A 21,519-nucleotide genomic window follows, 5' to 3' on the forward strand; every position below is an offset into this window, starting at 1 on the left:
CCCCCTTGCATTGCTCAGATTGCTAACCACTCGAAACTCAGCTCAAATAAAAATCTGCTACCCTTTTGATTCTCTTCAAGAATCGCCTAGTTTTCCCTGTGTACACATCATGCCGTCAGGGGTGATATCCGGCTTGTTCTGGAAGAACTCACAACGGAGCATGACAACCTCCCCCCACCCATCGTTGCTCCCCAGTAGATACCACTTCTCCGTGGCAGGGCCCTTCCTCTCACCAGTATTCCACACCTGCGCATCCTCGGTTCCCCACTGCATATCCTTGAAGATCACGGTTCCAAATTCCCCGATGTGGTTGAAATCGCCCTTCTTGTCATCCACTATGATCTCCCCTGGGCGACGCTCCGTCACCCACGCGGCGAACGAACGACAGACGTCGTTGTGATAGTTCCCGATCATGACCGTCTCGTGCTCGCCCGTCCGGCCATTTTTCCAATAGACCCACAAGTTCCTGCTGTCGAGCGTCTTGATCTTGAGGGTGACTTCGTCGCCGGGCTGAATGTCGAACCGCTTGCCGCGCTGCTCGTCGAGCCAGTGCACCGTTGCCACCTCGACGCCGCTGGCGTATGACGAATGAGACCAGGCAGCTATGTCGGTGGTGCCATCAGTCTTGATCTTCATGTCGATGCCAACGGCAGCGGAGGAGCCACAGTTGGCGCCCGTGCCGAGGTGGAGGACGAAGCTGATGTTGGCCTTTTCACTGGTGGCCGGGGGGAAGAACTTGGGGACTACTACAACGCTCTGGAGGGCAGAGATGGGGCTGTCGGTGGTGGTATTGATAGAGAGGCCGGTCCAGTACCAGCTGTAATCTGTCTTTCTGTCCTCTGCGCGGCGGACGGGCTGAGAGACGATGCTGGCGTTGGTGATGGCAAACATCAAGGAGAGAACCCAGGCGGGCGTGATGAAGTCGAGCTTCATGGTGACTGTGTCGTGAATGAGGTCAAGATTGTTGTCGGTACAAAAATGCGTTGGTCAGTTGCTGGTGTTTCCACTTGGAAGTGTTGGTGGTAGGAAGAAGAAGAGTAAAGGGAAGAGGGACTATATATACACCCCAGACAGTCCCATGATGTCCCTTCGGATGGTTCGTACCATTGGACTGCTCCTGAAAATATCAACAAAGATCCCAGTCACAAGGGGCACAGAGTATTCCCCATCTGAAGCAAGACCTGGGCGGAGATTGATCACAAGCTCAAAAATGGGGCAGGATGGAATCAATCGAGCAGAAAAAGCTCCGCCAAATGACCACTGTGTAGTGGATATCATGATATCATTCGAACTCTGCCAAACCGTCAGGTGGTCGAGAGGAGGTTTGAAAGGAAGGCACGATCTTCTTAACATGTGCCGAGTGCTCGGGTAGAGAAGGCATTTATCCAGGGGGAAGGAGCATTCAAGATCAGGGTTTCACCGTCTTCAAGTCGAGGCAGTACCTTGACGTTGTGGGCAAGTCATTTGGCTCCCAGCGACATAAGTTCAAAGGGGCTAATTTCAACAGCAGATACACATCATTGAATTCATAACCCAACTTGTTCCCACTTGGATCGAATGAATAAAGACTTGGCATTTCCTGTGCTCTTATAAAACTAATGTCCCCCTAATCTCTGCCACACGAACCTGAGTACTCCCTCTCATGATAACATATACGATGAACCCCCAAGTCGTCGTTGTTCTCGCCGTCTTTTAACCAGTCGCCCTTGGCATCTATCCAGCGATTCTAGTACTTTGTACCCTCGTCGGCATACGCGCCAAACTCAAGCCAGTAAATAGTCGAGTACGTCGATAGCTAGTACTTTTGACCGTCGCTCCCCACCCATTTCATCATACTAAAGAAGAACTCCCCAAAGTGCGCAAGAATCTGGTGATTGGCCACATAATCCGGCCATTCCGTCACCAACCATCCTGCGTGCGCCTGGTACAACCCCTTACGGGTCTTGCTGTGCGTGGTCTCGTATTTCTGCCCCGTCATCCCACAAGTAGGTCCACGCGGAGAAGGTAATGGGCGTGGCAAGGGAGATGCCAGAGACGAGGCAGAGAATCGACAATGCCGTGGTGATGAAATGGAATCCCATTTTGGCTGATTTTGCCGCGGGTATTGTGGTTTTGTTCCGCAACGCGCGCTTTGAACCTGGAAGGTTTGGGTTACAGCCCAGCTAAAAGCAGAAGGAAATAGAGGCAGGACCGACTGGAACAGGAAGAGAAGGTCATCTATATAGGTTTTTGACCAACAAAGTGAATCGGTTGGAGCATTGAGCCCCATTCTTTACGTGCTCCATGAAAAACCCGCTCGTTGAGGACTTGGGATGACTTGAGCAAGAAGGCTCTGAACCGTGAGAATTGGGGCTCCCTTGACCCAAATGACCGATGTGAAGCAGGATATCCCCACCGCAGGAGCATGGCAAGACCACCTCGCGGGTTGCGTGTAAGCCAAGTATCTATCCAGGCTGCTCCAAGCTTCTTTACTGCTCCCAAATATCTTACCACCAGTGAATCCAACCTAGTCACTCCATATCAACCCTTCCAGTCCCTGCTCCCCGTTCTCTTGTTCCTCCATACCCCAACCCTCCATAACAGCCAACCCCCACTCATCCCCATCCGCCCGCTCCCCAATAAGAAACAGATCACGCACCAACCTGTCAACCTCCTCCGAACCACCATCCCCCACCTCCTCACCCTCTCCCCTCCTGGACGCCAACCTCCTCATTCCCATTTCACTCCTCTTCACCCACCTCCTCTCCGCCTTTTGAAACCTACCCATCCTCCTCTTCAACTCCTCAGCAGTATCCACACACCCCTCACACTCCCCCCCGTTGAATCTAAAAAGCCCACACCCAGTACACCACTTCATTCCTTCCCTCTTGCTCTTCCACTCCTCATACGTCCCCCAAATCTCTCCCAATCCCGCAAAATTCTTAAAGTGACTCGGATGCCTTCGGCGCTTCACGCAACTCCGGCAGAAATTATTATAGTCCCCAGGTGTAGTACCCCAGTCGGGACCAAAGGCCCTTGGCCTCTAGCACCCAGGGCAAGCAACACGGTCAAAGTGTGAGGTCGCCACCAGCGGCAAAACAGGCCGGTCAGCCGACACGGGCGGATTATAGCACCTGCGCCAGGTGGTGGCTTGCAACGAGTAGAGCGATGAACAAGCCAAGGCCGGGTCTGGAAACAAAAGGCGAAAGTACTTCGACACCCGGGACAGCGCCATCAACTCCTGGTAGGGCAGCAATGACAGTATCTTCTTGTGGAGAGGCAAGTCCAGTTTTTCAAACGGGGAGAGACGGAGCGGTTCGTTGGAGTAGGGAACCCAGCGGTCTGGGTGCATGGCTATGGTGTTGAAAGGGGGGCAGATGATCCAAGTGTGAGGGGTGGGTTTTTGTCTGGTGCTAGGGGATAGGCGGTGGGTGGGTGGCGATGATGGTTGAGGGGGTGGTTGCGCCACAGGATGGAGGAGCGACCCAGTCCTGTTCTTGATGGCCTCTTTTGCTTTCTTCAGCTGTTCATATTGTTGGTCGTACTCGGCGAGGGTGTTAATGTAGGGGCCCTGGGGAATTGGCTGTCTATGGGCATAGCGGCAACGTTGGCTCTTGAGCCTCCACCTCTCGCATCGAAGGCAGAGATACCACATCAGACCCTCTCTGGGGCGCCGGTTCCCGGGGGGAGGAGCTTGTGTTTGATAAAACAATCGCAGCATACCTTTTGCTTCTTGCCGATGAGATCTTGACCGTATTTTCCTTTGGGACCGGTACGACGAGTGTCAATGATGGACTTTCTCGCGTGAAGGTGGGCACGGTAGCGTGTAAACCTCTCGACTTCGAGACAGAAGTTGATTTTGGAAGAGTTGGGAAGCAAGGTATCAGGGTCGAGAGAGCAGTGGAAAGCCTGGCAGGTCTGCTTGAGGTGCAGGAGATCGCCATAGTCGAGATGGGTTGCTAGTTGAAAGGGGATATCGAGGGGTAAAGTCGTTAGAGTGGATGGTGCTGTGTGGGGCAAGGGAAGAGGTGTGCGTTGCGCCATGGTGATGACAGTCGAAGGTGACGAGGAACGGGGAAAACAGTAACAACTGGAAAAATTAAGTGCCCTCGTGCGGGTTGGAGAGCTGGTTCTTCTCACCGCTACAAATATGACCGACCCCACTCTACATACCTACTGGTTTACAAAGTGAGGGTTGCTTCTGGTATATATTGCGGAGACGGTCTTGTTATCTCAGGAAGGTCAATTCAACAACGCTAGTCGTTAGGCAACACATCAAGTTGTGCCGAGTCACCCCACCAGTGCTTGGGGCTTGAGAGCGAACCGGCCCTGGCTTTGCTGGCCCAGTCACCTCCTCTCGTCCCTCCCCCACAATCTCGGGATGCAGGCGATGGGCAGCAAGCATACCTGGCTAACCCAATGGAGGAACGAGGTAAATACATCTCAATGATACCTAATCAACATTAGCAAAGTTTCAGGTAGTATAAAGACAAGCAACACAACGCTGGACATCTATTTCAACCTAAAACATGTCCTTGATGTGCTGATACACGCTCTCATCGCCCAGTCCAACGACCTCCTGGACAAGCCCGAGTCCCTGACCCATCTGCATATTGTTCCCATATCCCAAATCATCAGCAGACATTGCGCCGGTTTCCAAGCTCATACTCCTCATCCCTGCCGCCGTCGGCACACTCCCGTTTACACCCAGTCCTGCATAGCCCTCGTAGATCCTCGACATTTCGGATTGCAATCTCAGGCCATTAGTCCGTTCGTCCACGTGCATCTGCTGTTGATGAGGCGTAGAAACAGCTGAGTTCGGGTGATGGCTCATCTCGCTGCCCCTAATCTGCGGACTGAACGGACTCATGCTACTATGGCTATGAGCGACCCCTCGGACTGAGGGCACTGTGCCAGCAGTCCGCGGGCTGCTTTGGCTGATGCTATGGCTCCTGCTTTGGTTGTAGTCACTCGTGCTTTGATGACGATGTAACTGAGCAGCAGAGCCGGTGTTGGAGGGCTTGGTGGCCGAGGGCGAGGCAGCAAAGTCTTCCTCGAGACCGAGCCGAGGTGCAACGGCTTTGAGAGACCGTATCGTGCGCCAGAGTCGGTGGGACACCCATGATCTAGAGGACATGTCCCGTACGAGGTCGAGAGCCATGTAGAACTCCTTCCGGCAATGCGAGCTGAACTCGACAGGGGCGTGGGTGGAAGCGAGAAATAGAACGGCAATAGATGAGGTCAAGAACTGGTGGTAGAAGACCTGGCAGCGACGATAGAGACTCGTGGTTTGGTTGATGTGTGCCAGTAGCCGGATTGTTTGTTTGGCAAGGTCAACTGCTTTCTCAGCCCGTTGCATATTCTCGGCGATGCTTGTGGCGCTGTGCAACACAGGTGTGTACAGCCAGATGCGGACCTAGAACATGAAGTTAGCATAGGTTTAGGTTTCGGATGACCAGGACAAAAAGCACGCATACCTGATTCAGCCTCAATCTCGTCCATATTCTCACCCGCTGAACTTTATCAGTGGGACCACTAGGCATAGCAATCCTGTCACCATCGGATGGGTCTGTCTGGATCTCAACTGGCACACTCTCATACCACTCCCAAATTTCCTGTTCCAGCGGCTCAAAATTATGAGCCTTCAAACCTCGGATAACAGCTGGCTCAAAGCAATCCACCAACCCCCAGATCTTGGCCGCTAGCTTGGAGTACCCAACCATTGCTACTAAAAAGGGGTAGTCATCCTGTACACGTCAATGTCACTTCACTTTTGTGATTTGCACACAGGAATTAAGACATACCGGCTTAGGTAACCCGGGATCAATCTTGTCATCATGATACACAAACGGCAGCCCGGTGCTGAAGCTCCATCTCCGGTCCAGGACATAGACGCTCCAGAAGGTCAGGAGTGCATTCCTTCTCACCGTTGGATCGGTGATATTTTGCAGTCCTTCCCTTCGGTGGAGACCCAACTCGAGACACAGCCTTCCTACATGCCCAACCACTCGCCAGGCCAATACCTCGTCGTTAGACAAGTATCGATACCCGGCTACCAGCGCTAAGAACGGTAACTTGACGATATCGGCCGGCTCACTCATGAGCATTCGGTCAATGATCGGCTGTATACTCTCGTATAAGCGGGCGGCGCGCGCACTATTGCCGTGTTCCTCCACCACCAGGGCGCAGCAGAGGACAATCTTGAGGACTAATGTTTTCTGATCGTTAAGGTCCGGCAAACTTTGCTGAGCGGTAGAGGAGTTTAGTTTGACAGTTGCAAACCATGGGCCAAGCGATTGGGCATGTTGTTTGACAGTCTCGATGGGTATCACAGGGTACATGGCCCCAACTTCTTCCTCATGTAGCTCGCATAACCGCAGCATTTCTGCTTCGTCGAATTCCAGGATAGGATCACGAGGGACAGCTGAGGGTGGAGAGGAGGATGCCAGTGGCGGAGGGGCTGCTAGGGGAGCTAGGGCCGGCGATGGATGCGGTGTTGGCTCTGTAGGCTGAGAAACGCTGCTGTCCTCAGCCACGTCGGTATACCCCATTCTGTGGAGCGTACTCTTGGCTACATCGACAGTGAAGGCGATGCTCGTCGGTCCATGGAATGAGGATGGCACACGGTACCCAAGACGAGGCCTGGTCAGCGGAGGAAGGGTGGGAATGGGTGAGGGACTGCCTGTGGTTACTGGCGGAGGCAGGATATGATCGTGAATCGGGGCTAGTCGCAGACTTGAAGTTTCCTGGCGAAGAGCATTCATGGCGCTGAAGAGATTGTCGACCTGTTCTTGCAGCCGAGTCACCTGGGCCGACATGTCCCTGAACTCATCCGAGTCCTTGAAGTTGGGACAGCAGTTGGGCGCGTACAGACATTGTAGGTTGAGGTTGCCACATCGGTGACAGGGCGTCTGGCCGTTGCATTTGATCTTGCGGCGTTTGCACTCATTGCTATCATAAAGGTCAGAAACCAGGGTTGGAAGGGGTCTGAGACATAATTATATGGCAGAAAACATGGCCCGACGTCGTACGATTCCAGAACGTGGCATGGGGCCCAATGCGGGACAGAGTCACATCGAGAGAGGAACAGCCTTACCAGGCGATCGAGGTGTACTGGATGACAGGGTTAGTACAAGTGATCATAAAGGGTAGCTGCAGCTGTGCTGTGGGAGCGACGCACTCTATTCCGCTTGCTCCTTTGCTGCTTGGCAGACACTTCACCATCCTCATCTGGCTCTGCCCTTCTTTTGGCATGGGAGGTGGTCGTGTTGGCGGACGTGGTGCCGCCTCCGTGCGACGACTCGAGTGGGAGTGGTGAGGCAGGTTGCGGTGCGGAATTGTCTCCGAGGGCGGAAAGCGACGACAGAGGCCCACTGGGAGAATAGGCTGCTGGCGTCGACAGGCTCAATCCTGGAGCGGCAGCTGACTGCGGAGCCAGGAACGAGCGCAGGTCGCTCACTTGGGTCTCAAGATGTTCCATTGTAACACATGTGCCCTTTTCTCCTGAAAGACCTCCCGGACACGCTCTCGGTTTCCCACCTGAGAGCCAGCGAGCTGAGCAAAGGGGACAAGCCACCCAAATGTCAGCACAATCCCTTTTGGCAGCGCGTCCACGTGATAAGGATTGCCGCTCTTTTCCGCCCTTTTGTCCTTCCAACTTCCTCTTGCTGTGTTCAATGCCCTGGCACAATCGTACGCCATTCCAGATTGGTGCTAGTTTGGCTGGCAAAGCGGAGATCCCCGCGTTCTCCGGGGAAGCTATGACGCCTTGGCACGGCTCCCGAATATCGAAGCAACGACCAACTTTTGATGCGTGGATGCCTACAACAAAGAATGATCCTACGTCTATTCTTCAACACCAAAAAGTCCTTCGGGCTATTTTACAGTAATCATATCTGTGGACCACCATAGATTGTTCCTGAACAGCGCCCAAACCCAACACGTACTCCCTTGCCGTCATCAGCACAAAATCCTCTCAGTGTAATGCTGTCACCATCCTTCAAAAACGTTCTGGCATTCATCCCGGCCAGCAATACCTCCTTCTTCCCGTTCTCAGTCATCTCCAGCAAGCTCCCCCTCTCCTCGACACCACCTGGGCCACTGATTGTCCCAGAGCCAAGCAAGTCACCAGGACGCATCGAACAGCCACCCAGAGTATGATGCGCAATCATCTGTGGAAATGACCACATCAAATACTTCGAGCTTGTCCTTCCAATGGTAGTTGTGCTCCCATCAGCAGCTATAAAGTATATGTGTCAGTCTCATCCCCTCTTCCAGTTGACAATACCCAGGTCAACAGCACTCACTTGTCAAATCGACTTCCAACTTAATGTCAAACACTGTTTTATCCTCCTCGCCCTTCAAATACTCTTGCAGTTCGGTCTTATTATCAATCTCGGTCTTCACCTTGAACGGCTCTAGCGCATCTGCCAGCACCACCCAGGCACTAATTGTCGTCCCGAAGTTCTTGCCATTGAACGGCCCCAGCGGCACATACTCCCAGGCCTGAATATCCCTCGCGCTCCAGTCGTTCAGGAGCACATAGCCAAAGATGTACTCCTCAGCCTGTTTCACATCTACAGACTCGCCCATTTTGTTAGGCTTTGAGATGAAGCACCCAAGCTCAAGCTCGATATCCAGTTTCCTCGTAGGCCCAGTCACAGGTTGCTTTGGCTCAGCTTTCGGGTCCAGCAGTATCTGACCTACTGGCCTCCGAATTGGCGTCCCATCCACCACGATACTCGATGCCCTACCGTGGTATCCAACCGGTAAGTGCGTATAATTTGGCTGGAGGGCGTTTTCTGGCCCGCGGAACATGACACCAACCGCATAGGCATGGTGATAGCCTGCGTAGAAGTCGGTGTAGTCTCCAATCTCCATTGGAAGGTGCATCGTCACATCGCTCAGCCTGCTCAAGGTTTTGGTCCTGGCATTCTCGTCATCCCTGAGGAGCTCTGCATATGGCGTGTCTTTGTGTAATAGATCCTGGAGTCCTTTGCGTACAATTCTGTGCACCGGCCGTCCAAGAGCAGCGAAACCGTTGAGGGTGGGTTGGCTTAGAGCATGGTCAAGCTGATCAATATCAACACCTGAGAAGACATCGGCGAGTTTCTCCTTGTTCACTATGGCCAGCCATGTTTTCAAGTCCAGTACAAAGCCTCCAATGGCGATGGCTGGGCGGAGTGTTTGGTCCTCCGGAGTGCTGATGATGCCGAAGGGGATGTTGGCGAGAGAGAAGTCATTTGAGGGGCTGTAATGGGAGATCCAGGATTCGTTAGCCATCTTGTCCGTAACTCGTAGTGCTTGGTCGTACAGGTGACTTTTGAATGAGTTGAAAGAGCTGTTCTAAACATTTATGGCTTGTGCCGCTTGAAGAAGGGTGGTGCTTGAGTAACTCCAGTGCGGGACTGGCCCGATGGAAGCCGAGCACCCCACATTTGCCCGTTCCCCGCAATTCCACAGTTCCTTCGGCACTGCATGAATCCGCTCTCGGCCCGCAGCGACCAGACTGCCGGTAGGTAGCAATTAATGAACATTAATTTGAGGTTGTACGAAGTACCTGGGGATGTTGGTAAACATTCTGTCGAAGGAAAGAAAAATGAACAAAAAGATAATTGACCCAGGCCTCATTAGCTTGAATGGACGTGACCTCACCTGCTCACTCATTGAATCGCGTCCCAACACACAGCCTCCCAGATCTTCTTCATCAGATCCCAACATCCACATCACACCTCTCGCCCACATCCCCCATCATCTCTCATATCATAATCCCAAACAACCTCGTATACCTCTCCACCGGCAACCCCTCCTTCTTCCCCTCCCACGCCGCCAGCCTCGCCGCCGCCTTCGTCTGCCTTATCAACTCCCCATCCCTCACCAGCCAAAACGAAACCTCACACCCTTCACCCCCCAGCTCCTCAATCCTATGCTGCAATTCCTCCCAAAAGTCCCGATTGGCATACTTCCTGCCCGACCGCCCAACCTTCGACTTCCTCCACCGCCTGCCCACCCACCTAGGCAACCACTCCGTAGCCCCCTTGACGATATACTCCAAATCCGTCAACACCACCACCCTCCTCCACCCTCCTCCACCCCTCCCCATGCCAACTCCTAAGCTGCAACGCCGCAATCACAGCGCGGAGTTTAGCCCGATTGGAAGTGTGATCCATTACATCACCCTGGGGTTCTCCCCAAGACGGAAGGCAATTGTCCCAGTAACGGGCCCATTGTACTCCTCTGACAAAGGGAGCATCACAGCCGCATTTGGGGTTCCAGGTGAGTTCTTAAACTTGAAGGAGGAGCTGCCAATGGGAGGGGAGGATTTATCCGCGTGGCGGCCGTTATTGATACATGACGCGTCGATAACAAGCAAAACTTCCCTGCTGTTAAACCTGTTGACGAAGCGGGGTGGACTGGGCGGTTGGGGGCGCGGACGGTTTGCAAGGGGAAGTGTTCTTCCGGTGTGAGGGAGGTGTCTTCCGGGTGGAAGATCGAGGCAGGCCTGATGCGAGAGCGACGAGTGAGTCTCTTCCTCGAGGGGAAGAATTGGGTGCTGGCGGGGTCAGGGGAGGCGATGAAGATGGCGAGCTCTTCGTTCATTGTTGGGAGCTGAAGCGGGGTTGGGACGTTTGGTGTTCTGAGAGGTGAGGTGAGGAGGGCACGACTAATGACTTGCGGCAGGTTGTTGCGTTCTTGAATGCGGACTCCCGGCGCATCGGCCAATCAAAAGGGAGAAGGGGACAGCCAATCAGAGGAACAGGAAATAGACCTACCAGGAGAGGATCATTGGGTTCAGAGTATGATCCAGGAAACGATCCAGGAAACGATCCGGCTCTAGGGATCATTAATGGAAGATAATAATCCAGGAAAATGGTGGTCTATATATACAGAGGAACTAAATAGCTTAATAGATAGTTCCGCAGTATGTAATACAAGTTACATTCGTTTGTTTCAGACTATTGTGATAGAGACAAGCCATTGTTGTGCACTGTTTAGCTGTACCGAACCAGTATTGTTCAGAAGCGCCTTCAACTAGTATCCCTTTCAGAGGTTCTGGATAGGGGTTCGTCACACATAGAGACCTACATCTTTCGCCAGATACCGGATATGTGCATCTATCAATGTTGCATTGTCTATAATGAAACTGTGAACGAAGAGGAGCGAGAAGTGGACTGGAGTGAACCTAGTTCAGCCCCTCCCTCTTCTCAATCTCCTCCTTTGTCCAGCACCACTTATCCTGCAACCCCTTATCCAACACCTTCTCATACACCCCCTTCTCCCACCACTCCCCCCAGCTCGTCAAAAACATCTGCTCCCTATCCTTCGGGAAATCATCCCTCGTGAACGCAGCCAGAATGCTCTTTGCCCCATGCTCCACGCTCTTCGCATCAGGCATATCCATACTCAACTTCATTCCCGAGCCCCTCCCAATTCCAGTGTTAGGAATCAGCCCCGGAGAAACTGCAACAACCCTACACTTCTCCTCCAGCCTCCTCCGCCACCACTGCGCACTCAACAAGTTCAAGAACTTTGTCTGAGAGTACGTGTCGTTGGCTTCCACCCCAGACCCAACTTTCAAGTCCTTCTCCAACGTCGAGGGGTCAGTAACCCGACGGATGGCGCCCGAGGAAACAAAAATGATTCTCGTAGAGGAATCAATCAGTTTCTTCTCGAGCAAGTGAACAAGGTAATGCTGGGCTGTTTCCTGTCAGACCTGATGGTTCGAAATCAAAATGATGATGTCAACACCACTTACAAAAATGATTAACCACAAACGCCTCACAAAACCCAGACTTGGACTCCTTCGCGGGCTTGTCTGTCCCGTCAGAGACCGCAGCGTTAAGGAGCAGGTAATCGATCTTTCCGTCTGGGCCGAGACGCTCGAGTGTTGCATTGGCGAAGGAGGCGGTTGACTTTAGACTGGAGAGCTCGAGGGGAAGGATAGACAGGATGTGATCAGTCTTGGGGTACGAGAGCGCATTGTAGGCTTGACCGGTACAGTTGGTGTCGCGGGCTCCGAGGACAAGGTTGAGGTGAGTGGTGGAGGGGCTAAGGGAAGTGGGAGAGCCGAGGAGTTGTTTGATGAGTTCAAAGCCCTGGAGAGTAGTGTTAGTGAAATGAGCTCCAATGAGGGGGGATCAGCAGGGAGTAACATACCAACCCCGACGATGTGCCTGTAGCGACGATGGTTTTGGTAGCTTGTGCCATGGAGGCAGTCATTTTCAGAAGTTTTTATTAGGTAGTTCAGATTGCCAGTGTGGATTGGATGAGATAATGATGATTGTGAGCAGGTTGGGATGAACCGAGGGGAATGTGTCAAAAAGCGAGGGATTGAGGGGGGTTAAGTGGGTGCGATGATGTAATCACTTCTCAGGCTACAAAATACTGGTTATACAACACGGTCAACAAGAAAGAATTCAACTTTACAACTAATGCCATATTAAGAGACTGCGATGTGCCTCTTTAAGCAACTTGACAAACTCGGACACGGTGCAACACAAAATCCGCAAAATCCGCCGATTGGTAATCCAACTGAGTGACACAAGTTCAACGCATTGCGCTCATATCACTCCTTGACTGACATCATTGATCAAGTCATTTGGAGACCAGGGAAAAGTGTTACTGTCGCCAGTCTGCGGTTAAGGGTGTCTATGGTGTGTTGCAGGGTCTGTATCAGTCTCCAATATGCAGACAGTAGACGAGGTGCTTCCTAAGTACAGGGGTGAATAGGTAAGGTAGCTTCTCAAGCAACTGTACGCAAACCCATGTTAGGAGTGCGTCCTAGACATGAAGCTTTGAGTTGGATTTCCACTGTTTTAAAGGCGGGTCTGGTGTAAGAGGCATATTATTTTCAACTTCTATCCTAGCTTTCCATACCCGCTATCCTAGCTTTACATGCTCGTTATCCTAGCTTTATACGGCCCCTATTCTAGCTTTACTATGTCTGAGTCTAGATTTTGTTGTGGAATCTTCTTTCAATTCAAACCCAATCATAAAGACCGGCGGTATAAGGGAGTAGGTGCCATCCATAAAGGGATAGTAGCCACAGAGTCAACATCACTTTCAAAAATCTCACAACTTTATTGCAAAGTAACAGGACAAAAGACGAAGAACCATCCTCCCTCATTATAAAATAGTTAATATATAAAAGTAAGTTTACCTATAACGTATATTATAAGCGAGTCGTACAGTCTCCACCACCCTACAACAACTATCCTCAATTGCAACATAACAACACTATAAACCAACTATAATTACATCAGAAACAGCCGAATCAGACGATTCTACAGCCTCCTGGCAAGTACGTGCATTATGTCCAGGCTTGCCGCATACAACACAGCATTGAACCTTTGTACGAGCACCCCCTACACCACTACCATCCGGCTGCGTTTCTTCCACTGCCTCCCCACCCACGGCCTTCTGGTCTAGTAGATCGTGTGCATCCTGCACAGTAAGTGATCCTCCAAGCCGCACACGTGTTTTTTTTGGCTCTCCTGCGCTTGCTTAGTGCCTCGTTGGCAAGGTGGTACTGCGCGGCCAAGATGATAAAAGGAGGGATGGCCCAACCGAGGGCATTAACTCCCTGGATTACCGTTGCCCATTCGCGGTTACCAGGCTGGGCTAGTTTCGCCTTACTAAGGCCGTCCGAGGTCGTAACTACCATGTCCGCGAAGATAATACCCATCATAAACCCAGTCTCGTCGAAGTTGTAGATATCGTCATCTACAATACCGTACTTAGCCTTAGTGTTCCGTACGAGCGCAAACCACTCGGCAATGACCTTTGGATCCTCGCATTTAGCCCTCTGGTAGTCGTATCTACGCTTAAAACGCGTACGGAGCTGTGGCTGGCGTTTGACGAAGTTATGTGCCCAGAGCTTGCCAACAGGGGGCACGTCGCGTACGCGTAGCAGTTTGTTGGCCATATCTTCTACACTACGCAATCTTGGTAGAAAAGCTCGCGTACATAGCTCAATAATATATCGGACAATAGCTTCCTCTTCCGATTGAGTCAGCTTTTTCGAATTGGGTGTTATATCGCGTCGTGCAGGCCGGCCGGCGCGTCGGTTAGAGAGAGTCATAGCTGGTACGTTGTAGAGCTTAGCTGCAGCTCGGAGGCTTAATTTCTCATTGATTCGAAGAGCCTCAAGGGCTAAGAGTATCCTGGCTTCCTTTGAAGTAGGAGGCATATTGGGTTGTGGAAAAAATTGATGTTAGGTGTAAGGAGGACGCGTCGTGGTGGAGACTGTACGACTCGCTTATATGTACAACTCGCTTATAATATACGTTATCATATTATAAACTTTACTTTAAAGGATAATTATTCGGCCTTCAAAGATGGTTAATAGGTCTTCAAAATACTTCAGAAGGTGTCACGGCGCTGGTTGGTTCCATACTGCCACGTGCCCCACCTACCCGGTCTGGCAAGATGGGTTGCTCCTGTGGGTGCTTATTGCTGAGTGCAAGACCACAGGATTGTAATTCCTTTCTTTCTTTCTTTCTTTCTTTCTTTCTTCTTTAGATCAAAATCCTATGAATAAGCAATTTCTTACTTGTGCCTTTGCCTCGGGAAACGCTGCCCTCACATCATTTTGATCTCTCCCAACCTGTCCTGGAAGACGTTAAATTCCACCCGAATTGATACCAGAAAAGACAAGGTTTGCGCGAGCTGCAGCTAAGCGACACGCGACGCCACATCCCGGACAAGTCGCCAATAACGCGACGAGCCAAGAACAGAATCCCTGAACGAGACCGCCACCATGCCGATTGATCCGGCCAAGGCGAACAAGCGCGCTGAGGTAGCGCGTAACCAGGCCGACTTTGACGTCATCCTGTTTGAACAAGACCTCCCGAAAGAAGACAAGATCGGTCGCGACTCCTGCTCTACACTCTCGCCGAGAAGCTCGCGATCCTCCGCCAGAGTGCCGCGCGCACAGCTACCGCGCGTGACAATGTTGACGACACCGAAGCCGACGACGAAGGCATCGACCTGAGCCGCGTGGGCCAACCGGGCTTCACCGACGAGATCCTCGACTCCTTCCGAGAAGATACCACTGATCAGCTCCCTGCCGAGCGCAACATGGTCCCCAGTCGAGTGGACCTCCGCAACGATTTGGTGAAGAATACACAAGATGCCGCCGACTACTATGGTCGCCGCGCCGGCGTCGAGGGGCCAGGTTTTCCCTTCCGTGTCCTCAACACCGAGAACAAGGCCCTCAATGTCAGAGGGGTGGTCGACTTCGCCCTGTTCAAGAAGATGTACGACACCGATCCCGAAGCCCTATTCCGCGAAATGAAAATCCGCGTCTTGACGGGAATCGCCCTGGCACAACAGACTCGCGAGCTTCATACCATCGTCACGAAGCTCGACCAGAACCAGTACGCCATCAACACCTGGGCTGAGACCTTGTGCCAGGTTATTCAGTCTCAGGACAAGCTGGTACTGTCCAAGCCAGCCCTCGACCAAGAAAATGCCACCGAGGCCGCCATAGCCCTTGCCGAGTTGGAGGACAGTCTCGACCAAGCTCGTGAGAGCTTCCGCAAGGCCAATGCCGACATGATACAGCTCAAGAATGACAAGGTGCGCCTGGAGGTCCAATTGGCAGAAGCCCAGGCCGACCTGGATGAGGCTCAGGCGGCCGTCGCTGCTCAACAGACTGCTGCATCTGCCACCGCCGAGTTGTCAGAACTTCGCCGACAGCTCAGCGAGCGAGACGAAAACATTACCCGCCTTCAACGTACCGTGGCCGAGATGGTGATGTCGAGCCGGGGTGGCACCCCTACTCCTTCGGAGACGCCTACCGCCACTACCCACGGCAAAAGTACCAAGGTCGATCCCCCGCCCCTGTGGCACGCCAAAAGGTCCGATGACACCGTCAAGTTTCACGTATGGTACCGGCAGATGAAGAACAAGATGGAGATTAACGCCGATCACTTCACCAACGATCGTGCTAAATGCGTGTATGTCCAGAGCCGTCTGGCTGGCGATGCCGCGGACGCCTTGGAGCCGTATCTCCGTGAGGACCACCCCGACTGTCTGACTACGTACGAGGACTTGATGACTCACCTGTACAACGAGTACAACGACCCCAACCGCGTCGAGGACGCTAAGAAAGAGTTCAGAAGCTTGTCTACAAACCTGGCGACAGCTTCGCCATCTTCAAGAATAACTTCGTCCGCCTTGCCGGTGAGATTCGCAAGCCCAAGTCCGAATGGAAGTACGAGTTTAAGGAGAGGCTGTCAGCTTCTCTCCAGATAGGCGCCAACTATGCCTACATGAACCCCGACATCGAGTTCAATGGCTACGTCCTGCACTGCGCCGAGATGGCCCGCAACCTCGACAATGTTCGCAAGAACAAGGAACAGAAGGCCAAGGAGAAGGAGACCTCCTCTAACTCTTCGGGCACTGGTGGTGGGAAGAGTAATGGTCGTCGTGGTAAGGAGAAAGGCAATGGCTCCGGCAAGGCCTCGACTCCCAGCACGTCCACTTCCTTGGGCAGCACTGGAGGTTCCAAGCTCCCTGGTCGTGCCTCTCCTGAGGAGCTCCGCAAGCTCATCGCTGAAGGGCGCTGCTTCACCTGCCGTGAGCAAGGCCATGTGACCATCGAATGCCCTCGCAAGGCGGAAAAGGAGAAAGAGAAAGAGACCCGCATTCAGGCCATCATCGATCGCCACTCGCCTACCGAGTCTTCCTCCAACAAGGACTTGGTGAACGAGAGCTCTGACGACGATCAGTCAAAAACAACTAGCCCTGGGTAATGAGGTCTCCCCAGGGGAAGTGTCGACAGTGCTGGTGCGGCAGGCTATCGCGGCGATCGCGGAACAAAAGGGATTCCCCATATCTGATTATGTGGGAGGAGAGTCCTTTCTCCATAGGTGCTCCATAGAGAATAATGGTACCGAGATTACTACACAAGCATTGATTGACACGGGAGCTAACGGTAATACGTTTATAAGTGTGAAGTTCGCAAGGCACTTGAGAAAGAGGCTGGGCCTGAAACAGAGAGATGATTTCGAGCCAGTCCCCATCGGCGGGTACGATGGAAAGAGCTCCCAGAGCATTGATTTGGCTATGAAGGGAACGCGTTGAGAATCGCTGGACGAGTGTTCCCGGCAGACTGGATGCTGGTCATCAACATGCCACAAGACATGATAATAGGCAGGAAGTGGCTATCCCGTCACAACGCGTGGGTCAACACGAAGACACGCACCCTGCTGTTCCCGGATGAGTTGAACGCCCTGACGGGATGCGACCCCTGGAGGAAACCCGAGAACAGGTCCAGAGCAGAATCAAGGAGCTAGAGTTGCGGGAACAGCTCGATAGGCAGCGCGAGAAGCAGCTTGAGAAGGAGGTGCAACTAATCCCACATCGCCACATTACGCTGGCCAGTCTGGATTGGAGCCTCCCAACAAACCCAGGACATCTGAGTGCAAGAGAACGCCCTGTGGCGCGCATGTATCGCGAACTATGCGCGGTACACATCGAGAAGCCGCCGCCCCGACCCAAAAGCCGAAGCTTGCGGCTTTCAAGCTGGACATCATGACGCTCGACGCAGCTCCATTTACGCTGGCCTCGAGAGCCACCGGATCCGAGACCTTCATCACCAGTCTCGCCGAGATCGATGCGTACATACAAGATAAGAAGGCCGCAGAGGAGGCCCTGCCAGATGACGAAGAATCCCTCAAGGAGGCTGTGGCCCGATGCGTTCCCGCAGTGTACAGGGACTACTATGATGTTTTCAGCAAGAAGGAGTCTGACGAAATCGCACCCCACAGGCCAGGGCGCGATCACAAGATTGAGTTGGAGCCGAATCGGTCAGCCTCAGAACTGGGGCCTGTCCCTTATACAAAATGTCCCTGGAAGAATTGGAAGAATGTCGGAAGTACATCACCGAGCAGCTACAGAAGGGCTGGATTGTACCCAGCAACACCCCGTGGGCGGCCCCTGTGCTGTTCGTGAGAAAGGCCAACGGTACATTGCGACTTTGCGTCGATTACCGCAAGCTCAACGCCCTCACGAAGAAGGACCGTTACCCCTTCCGCTGATTGACGAGACCATCAGCCGGCTGTCGAAGGCCAAGATATTCACGAAGATAGATGTTCGGTCAGCGTTCAACCGGATACGCATGGCTCCGGAGAGCGAGGACCTGACGTCGTTCCGCACTCGATACGGCTCGTACAAGTACAAGGTGCTACCGTTTGGGTTGACCAACGGTCCCGCCACCTTCCAGAGATATATCAACGAGACACTCATAGACTGCCTCGATCGATTCTGTTCGGCATACATGGACGACATCATCATCTATTCAGAATCAGAAGCCGAACACGAGATACATGTCAAGACAGTGCTGGGAAGCTGCGGGACGCCGGCCTCCAAGCAGATATCAAGAAATGCGAGTTCCACACCAAGAGCACAAAGTTCTTGGGCTTCATTATTGGAGTTGACGGTGTGGCAGTGGACCCTGAGAAGGTCGCCGCGGTAGCAGACTGGCAGGTGCCTACGTCTGTGAAGGGAGTGCAAGCTTTCCTAGGCTTTTGCAACTTCTACCGCAAGTTTGTGTTTGAATACAGTCGTGTGGCCCGACACCTCACGAGGCTCACCAGAAAGGATCAGCCATGGTTATGGGGATCGGCACAACAGGAGGCTTTCGATACTCTGAAAAACGACTGTTGAGCGCACCGGTGTTGCGGTACTTCGATCACTCTTTGCCAACGCGAGTTGAGACGGATTCCTCCGACGGGGTGGTGGCCGGAGTGCTCTCGCAGCTGTGCCCTGCCGATAAGCAGTGGCACCCGGTAGCTTTCTTCTCCGAGACCATGAAAGGAGCCGAGCACAATTACCCGATCCATGATAAAGAGCTGCTAGCGGTTGTCCGCGCGCTAGAGAATTGGAGATCAGAGCTGGTGGGCCTGCGGGAGCAGCCTTTCACCATCATCACAGACCACCAGGCATTGGAGTACTTCAGCACCAAGCGACTCCTTAACGTCAGACAGGCTGGCTGGGCGACTACCATGTCTCAGTACAACTTCATCATCACGTATCGCCCGGGCACCGAGAATGCCGCCGCCGACGCCTTGTCACGAAAATCCGAGGATGTGAGAACTCAAAAGGAACGGAAAGATGTTGAGCGCACGATGAGGATCTTCCGCAAGGCTGGCACAGAGGAGCTCGCCGACATTCATCTCATCGACCTCTGCGCAGAAGATGCCATTGACCTTATGGCTCTCGATGAGGATGTGCCCGCCCCGGACGACTCAGGCATGGTCCTCCTTGACCAACTGTTGGAAGCCAACAAAACCGATGAGAGCCTCTCCGTCTGGCGCGCGAAGGCTGGGGGATAGCGACGACGAGTCAGACTCCCCTTTTCGATCCGAAACCAGCTTTTGATGCACGATGGGCGCCTCGTCGTCCCCGAAACGAATAACCTGAGAACGTTTGTCATACGAGAGGTCCACAGTAGACTGCTGTCGGCACACCCGGGCCGCAACAAGACCAGGAAGATGGTGAGCCAACGCTACTGGTGGCCAGGCCTGATAGCAGACTGTGACAGGTACGTCGCCAACTGCGAATGTAGGCCCTCGAAAAAGCCAAAAGACAAGACACCGGGATTGCTGCACCCAATCCCCCCGCCCGACCGGTCATGGCAACACCTCGTGGTTGACTTCAAGAGCATGCCTAAAGACAAGAAGGGCTACGATAACGCCTTGGTGATGATCGATCGGCTGAGCAAGATCGTGTGGACAGTCCCATGTACCACCAGCGCCACAGCAAAGGATGCGGCTCTCTTCTACTACGAAGGTCCTTTTAGGATCTTTGGTATGCCACTCCAGATTACCAGCGATCGAGGACCGCAGTTTGTCGCCGACTTTATGGACGAGATATCCAAGATCACGGGCATCAAGTGGAAACTGTCCAGCTCCGGTCACTCCCAGACTGCCGGGCAGGCGGAGATCATGAACCAGTACCTCGACCAGAGATTGCGACCGTTCGTCAACCACAACCAAGACAACTGGTCGATGGCACTACCTGCCATGGACATGGTGCAGAACTCAACACCGCAAGACAGCACCGGGTTGGAGCCCACGAAGTCATCATGGGCTTCCCTATGCCGGTCCATTGGGACTGGTCACGAAGGACTGACTTGACAAAGAAGATGACCGTACGTGAAAGGATGAACCGAGAAGACGCCCAAGAACATTTCTTGCGTCTTAAGACGTATGCCGACTCGGCGCGAGAGAGCATCGCTAAGGCCCAAGAGAAGCAGGCCCAACAAGCAAACAAGCACCGCCGCGAGCCCGACTTCAAGCCTAAGGACCGCGTGTATATCATCAAGAAGGCCTGGTCTACCGACAGACCCAGTGACAAATTGGATTACCCACTCACCCGTCAACATTACGAAATCGAGAAAATGGTCGGCCACTCATACCAACTGAAGCTGCCGGACAGTTGGCGCGCCTCTCGCGTGTTCCATGCGGATCGCCTGCGCAAGTATCCCAACAACCCATTACCAGGGCAAGAGAATGAGAATCCGGGACCAGAGGAGGTCGGTGGAGAGGAGGAATGGGAGGTGGATAAGGTGTTGACGTCGAGGGAGTACTATGGCAAGTTGCAGTACCAGGTGCAGTGGAGAGGATGGGATCCTGACCCGACGTGGTACGATGCCAGTGGGTTCAAGAACGCTGCGGCAAAGCTGAAGGAGTATCACGAGCAGTACCCGGAGAAGGCGGGGCCACCGTTGAGGTTGGATGTATGGGAGAGGGCAGCGTTGGAGGATAAGCTGGATGAGGATCACGAGATGGATAACGTGCCGGTGGAGAAGAAGCCGAGTTTGAGGAGGTCACGTCGAAAAAAGGGGGGAAATGGACAGGAAATAGACCGTGGAAAACGGCACAGGTTCGAACCGTCGACGGAGAAATTTTTTTTTAAAAGCTCCGCGGTCGAAGCTCGCTCGTTGGGGGGGGTGATGTCACGGCGCTGGTTGGTTCCATACTGCCACGTGCCCCACCTACCCGGTCTGGCAAGATGGGTTGCTCCTGTGGGTGCTTATTGCTGAGTGCAAGGCCACAGGATTGTAATTCCTTTCTTTCTTTCTTTCTTTCTTTCTTTCTTTCTTTCTTCTTTAGATCAAAATCCTATGAATAAGCAATTTCTTACTTGTGCCTTTGCCTCGGGAAACGCTGCCCTCACAGAAGGCCTATTTGTTACGTCCCAAACGTAATACCCCTATACAGGAACCACTGGGTGGTACCCGAGGTGCTGGGCACCTCAGCCAATCATTGGGCCAGGGATGGAAAGACCCACAAGCCCCCGTGCAACCAATCAGGAGTTGCTCAGTCTGATCAGTGGCCAAGACCACTGAGCACACTGAGCAAGGTACAAAGATACTTCAGAAATATATGTAGACAGCTTGACATAAATAGGGGGGAGCGCCGGGCGCTCCCCGTATCGAGGAATCTGATTCCTCATGCAAGCAATTCAAGTTCATTTGTCTACAATCTACTTTCAGTAGCTCTTTGTTAGAACAACCTGTTGTTGACAGTG

The 21,519-nt window shown here is 53.0% G+C and overlaps 6 protein-coding genes across 6 annotated transcripts; all 6 read right to left on the bottom strand.

Annotated features, from left to right (window-relative positions):
- Nucleotides 1-75: 75 nt before the first annotated feature.
- Nucleotides 76-933, bottom strand: QC762_404130 (uncharacterized protein; the record flags this gene model as incomplete). Its single annotated transcript, XM_062889870.1, has 1 exon — nucleotides 76-933. One exon carries the CDS (start codon nucleotides 931-933, stop codon nucleotides 76-78), a length of 858 nt encoding a protein of 285 aa, XP_062743365.1.
- A 3,568-nt stretch (nucleotides 934-4,501) lies between these two features.
- On the bottom strand, nucleotides 4,502-7,459 carry QC762_404120 (uncharacterized protein; the record flags this gene model as incomplete). The annotated part of the gene is made up of 5 exons (XM_062889869.1): nucleotides 4,502-5,395; nucleotides 5,457-5,726; nucleotides 5,784-6,930; nucleotides 7,076-7,092; nucleotides 7,160-7,459. 5 exons carry the CDS (start codon nucleotides 7,457-7,459, stop codon nucleotides 4,502-4,504), a joined length of 2,628 nt encoding a protein of 875 aa, XP_062743366.1.
- Nucleotides 7,460-7,868: 409 nt separating this feature from the next.
- QC762_404110 (uncharacterized protein) lies at nucleotides 7,869-9,261 on the bottom strand (the record flags this gene model as incomplete). The annotated part of the gene is made up of 2 exons (XM_062889868.1): nucleotides 7,869-8,218; nucleotides 8,286-9,261. 2 exons carry the CDS (start codon nucleotides 9,259-9,261, stop codon nucleotides 7,869-7,871), a joined length of 1,326 nt encoding a protein of 441 aa, XP_062743367.1.
- A 475-nt stretch (nucleotides 9,262-9,736) lies between these two features.
- QC762_0065140 (uncharacterized protein) lies at nucleotides 9,737-10,081 on the bottom strand (the record flags this gene model as incomplete). The annotated part of the gene is given in 2 exon segments (XM_062883664.1): nucleotides 9,737-9,980; nucleotides 9,993-10,081. The coding sequence occupies 2 exon segments, from the start codon at nucleotides 10,079-10,081 to the stop codon at nucleotides 9,737-9,739; spliced, it is 333 nt and encodes a 110-aa protein (XP_062743368.1).
- A 66-nt stretch (nucleotides 10,082-10,147) lies between these two features.
- Nucleotides 10,148-10,578, bottom strand: QC762_0065150 (uncharacterized protein; the record flags this gene model as incomplete). Its single annotated transcript, XM_062883665.1, is given in 2 exon segments — nucleotides 10,148-10,361; nucleotides 10,379-10,578. The coding sequence occupies 2 exon segments, from the start codon at nucleotides 10,576-10,578 to the stop codon at nucleotides 10,148-10,150; spliced, it is 414 nt and encodes a 137-aa protein (XP_062743369.1).
- Nucleotides 10,579-11,101: 523 nt separating this feature from the next.
- QC762_404090 (uncharacterized protein) lies at nucleotides 11,102-12,660 on the bottom strand. The gene is made up of 3 exons (XM_062889867.1): nucleotides 12,136-12,660; nucleotides 11,735-12,074; nucleotides 11,102-11,676 (listed from the first exon to the last, which is right to left on the bottom strand). The coding sequence occupies exons 1-3, from the start codon at nucleotides 12,196-12,198 to the stop codon at nucleotides 11,162-11,164; spliced, it is 918 nt and encodes a 305-aa protein (XP_062743370.1). The 5' UTR covers nucleotides 12,199-12,660; the 3' UTR covers nucleotides 11,102-11,161.
- Between the last annotated feature and the right edge of the window lie 8,859 nt (nucleotides 12,661-21,519).

The sequence above is a fragment of the Podospora pseudocomata genome, chromosome 4 (assembly GCF_035222375.1).
Source record: "Podospora pseudocomata strain CBS 415.72m chromosome 4, whole genome shotgun sequence".
NCBI classification, from domain to species: Eukaryota; Fungi; Ascomycota; class Sordariomycetes; order Sordariales; family Podosporaceae; genus Podospora; species Podospora pseudocomata.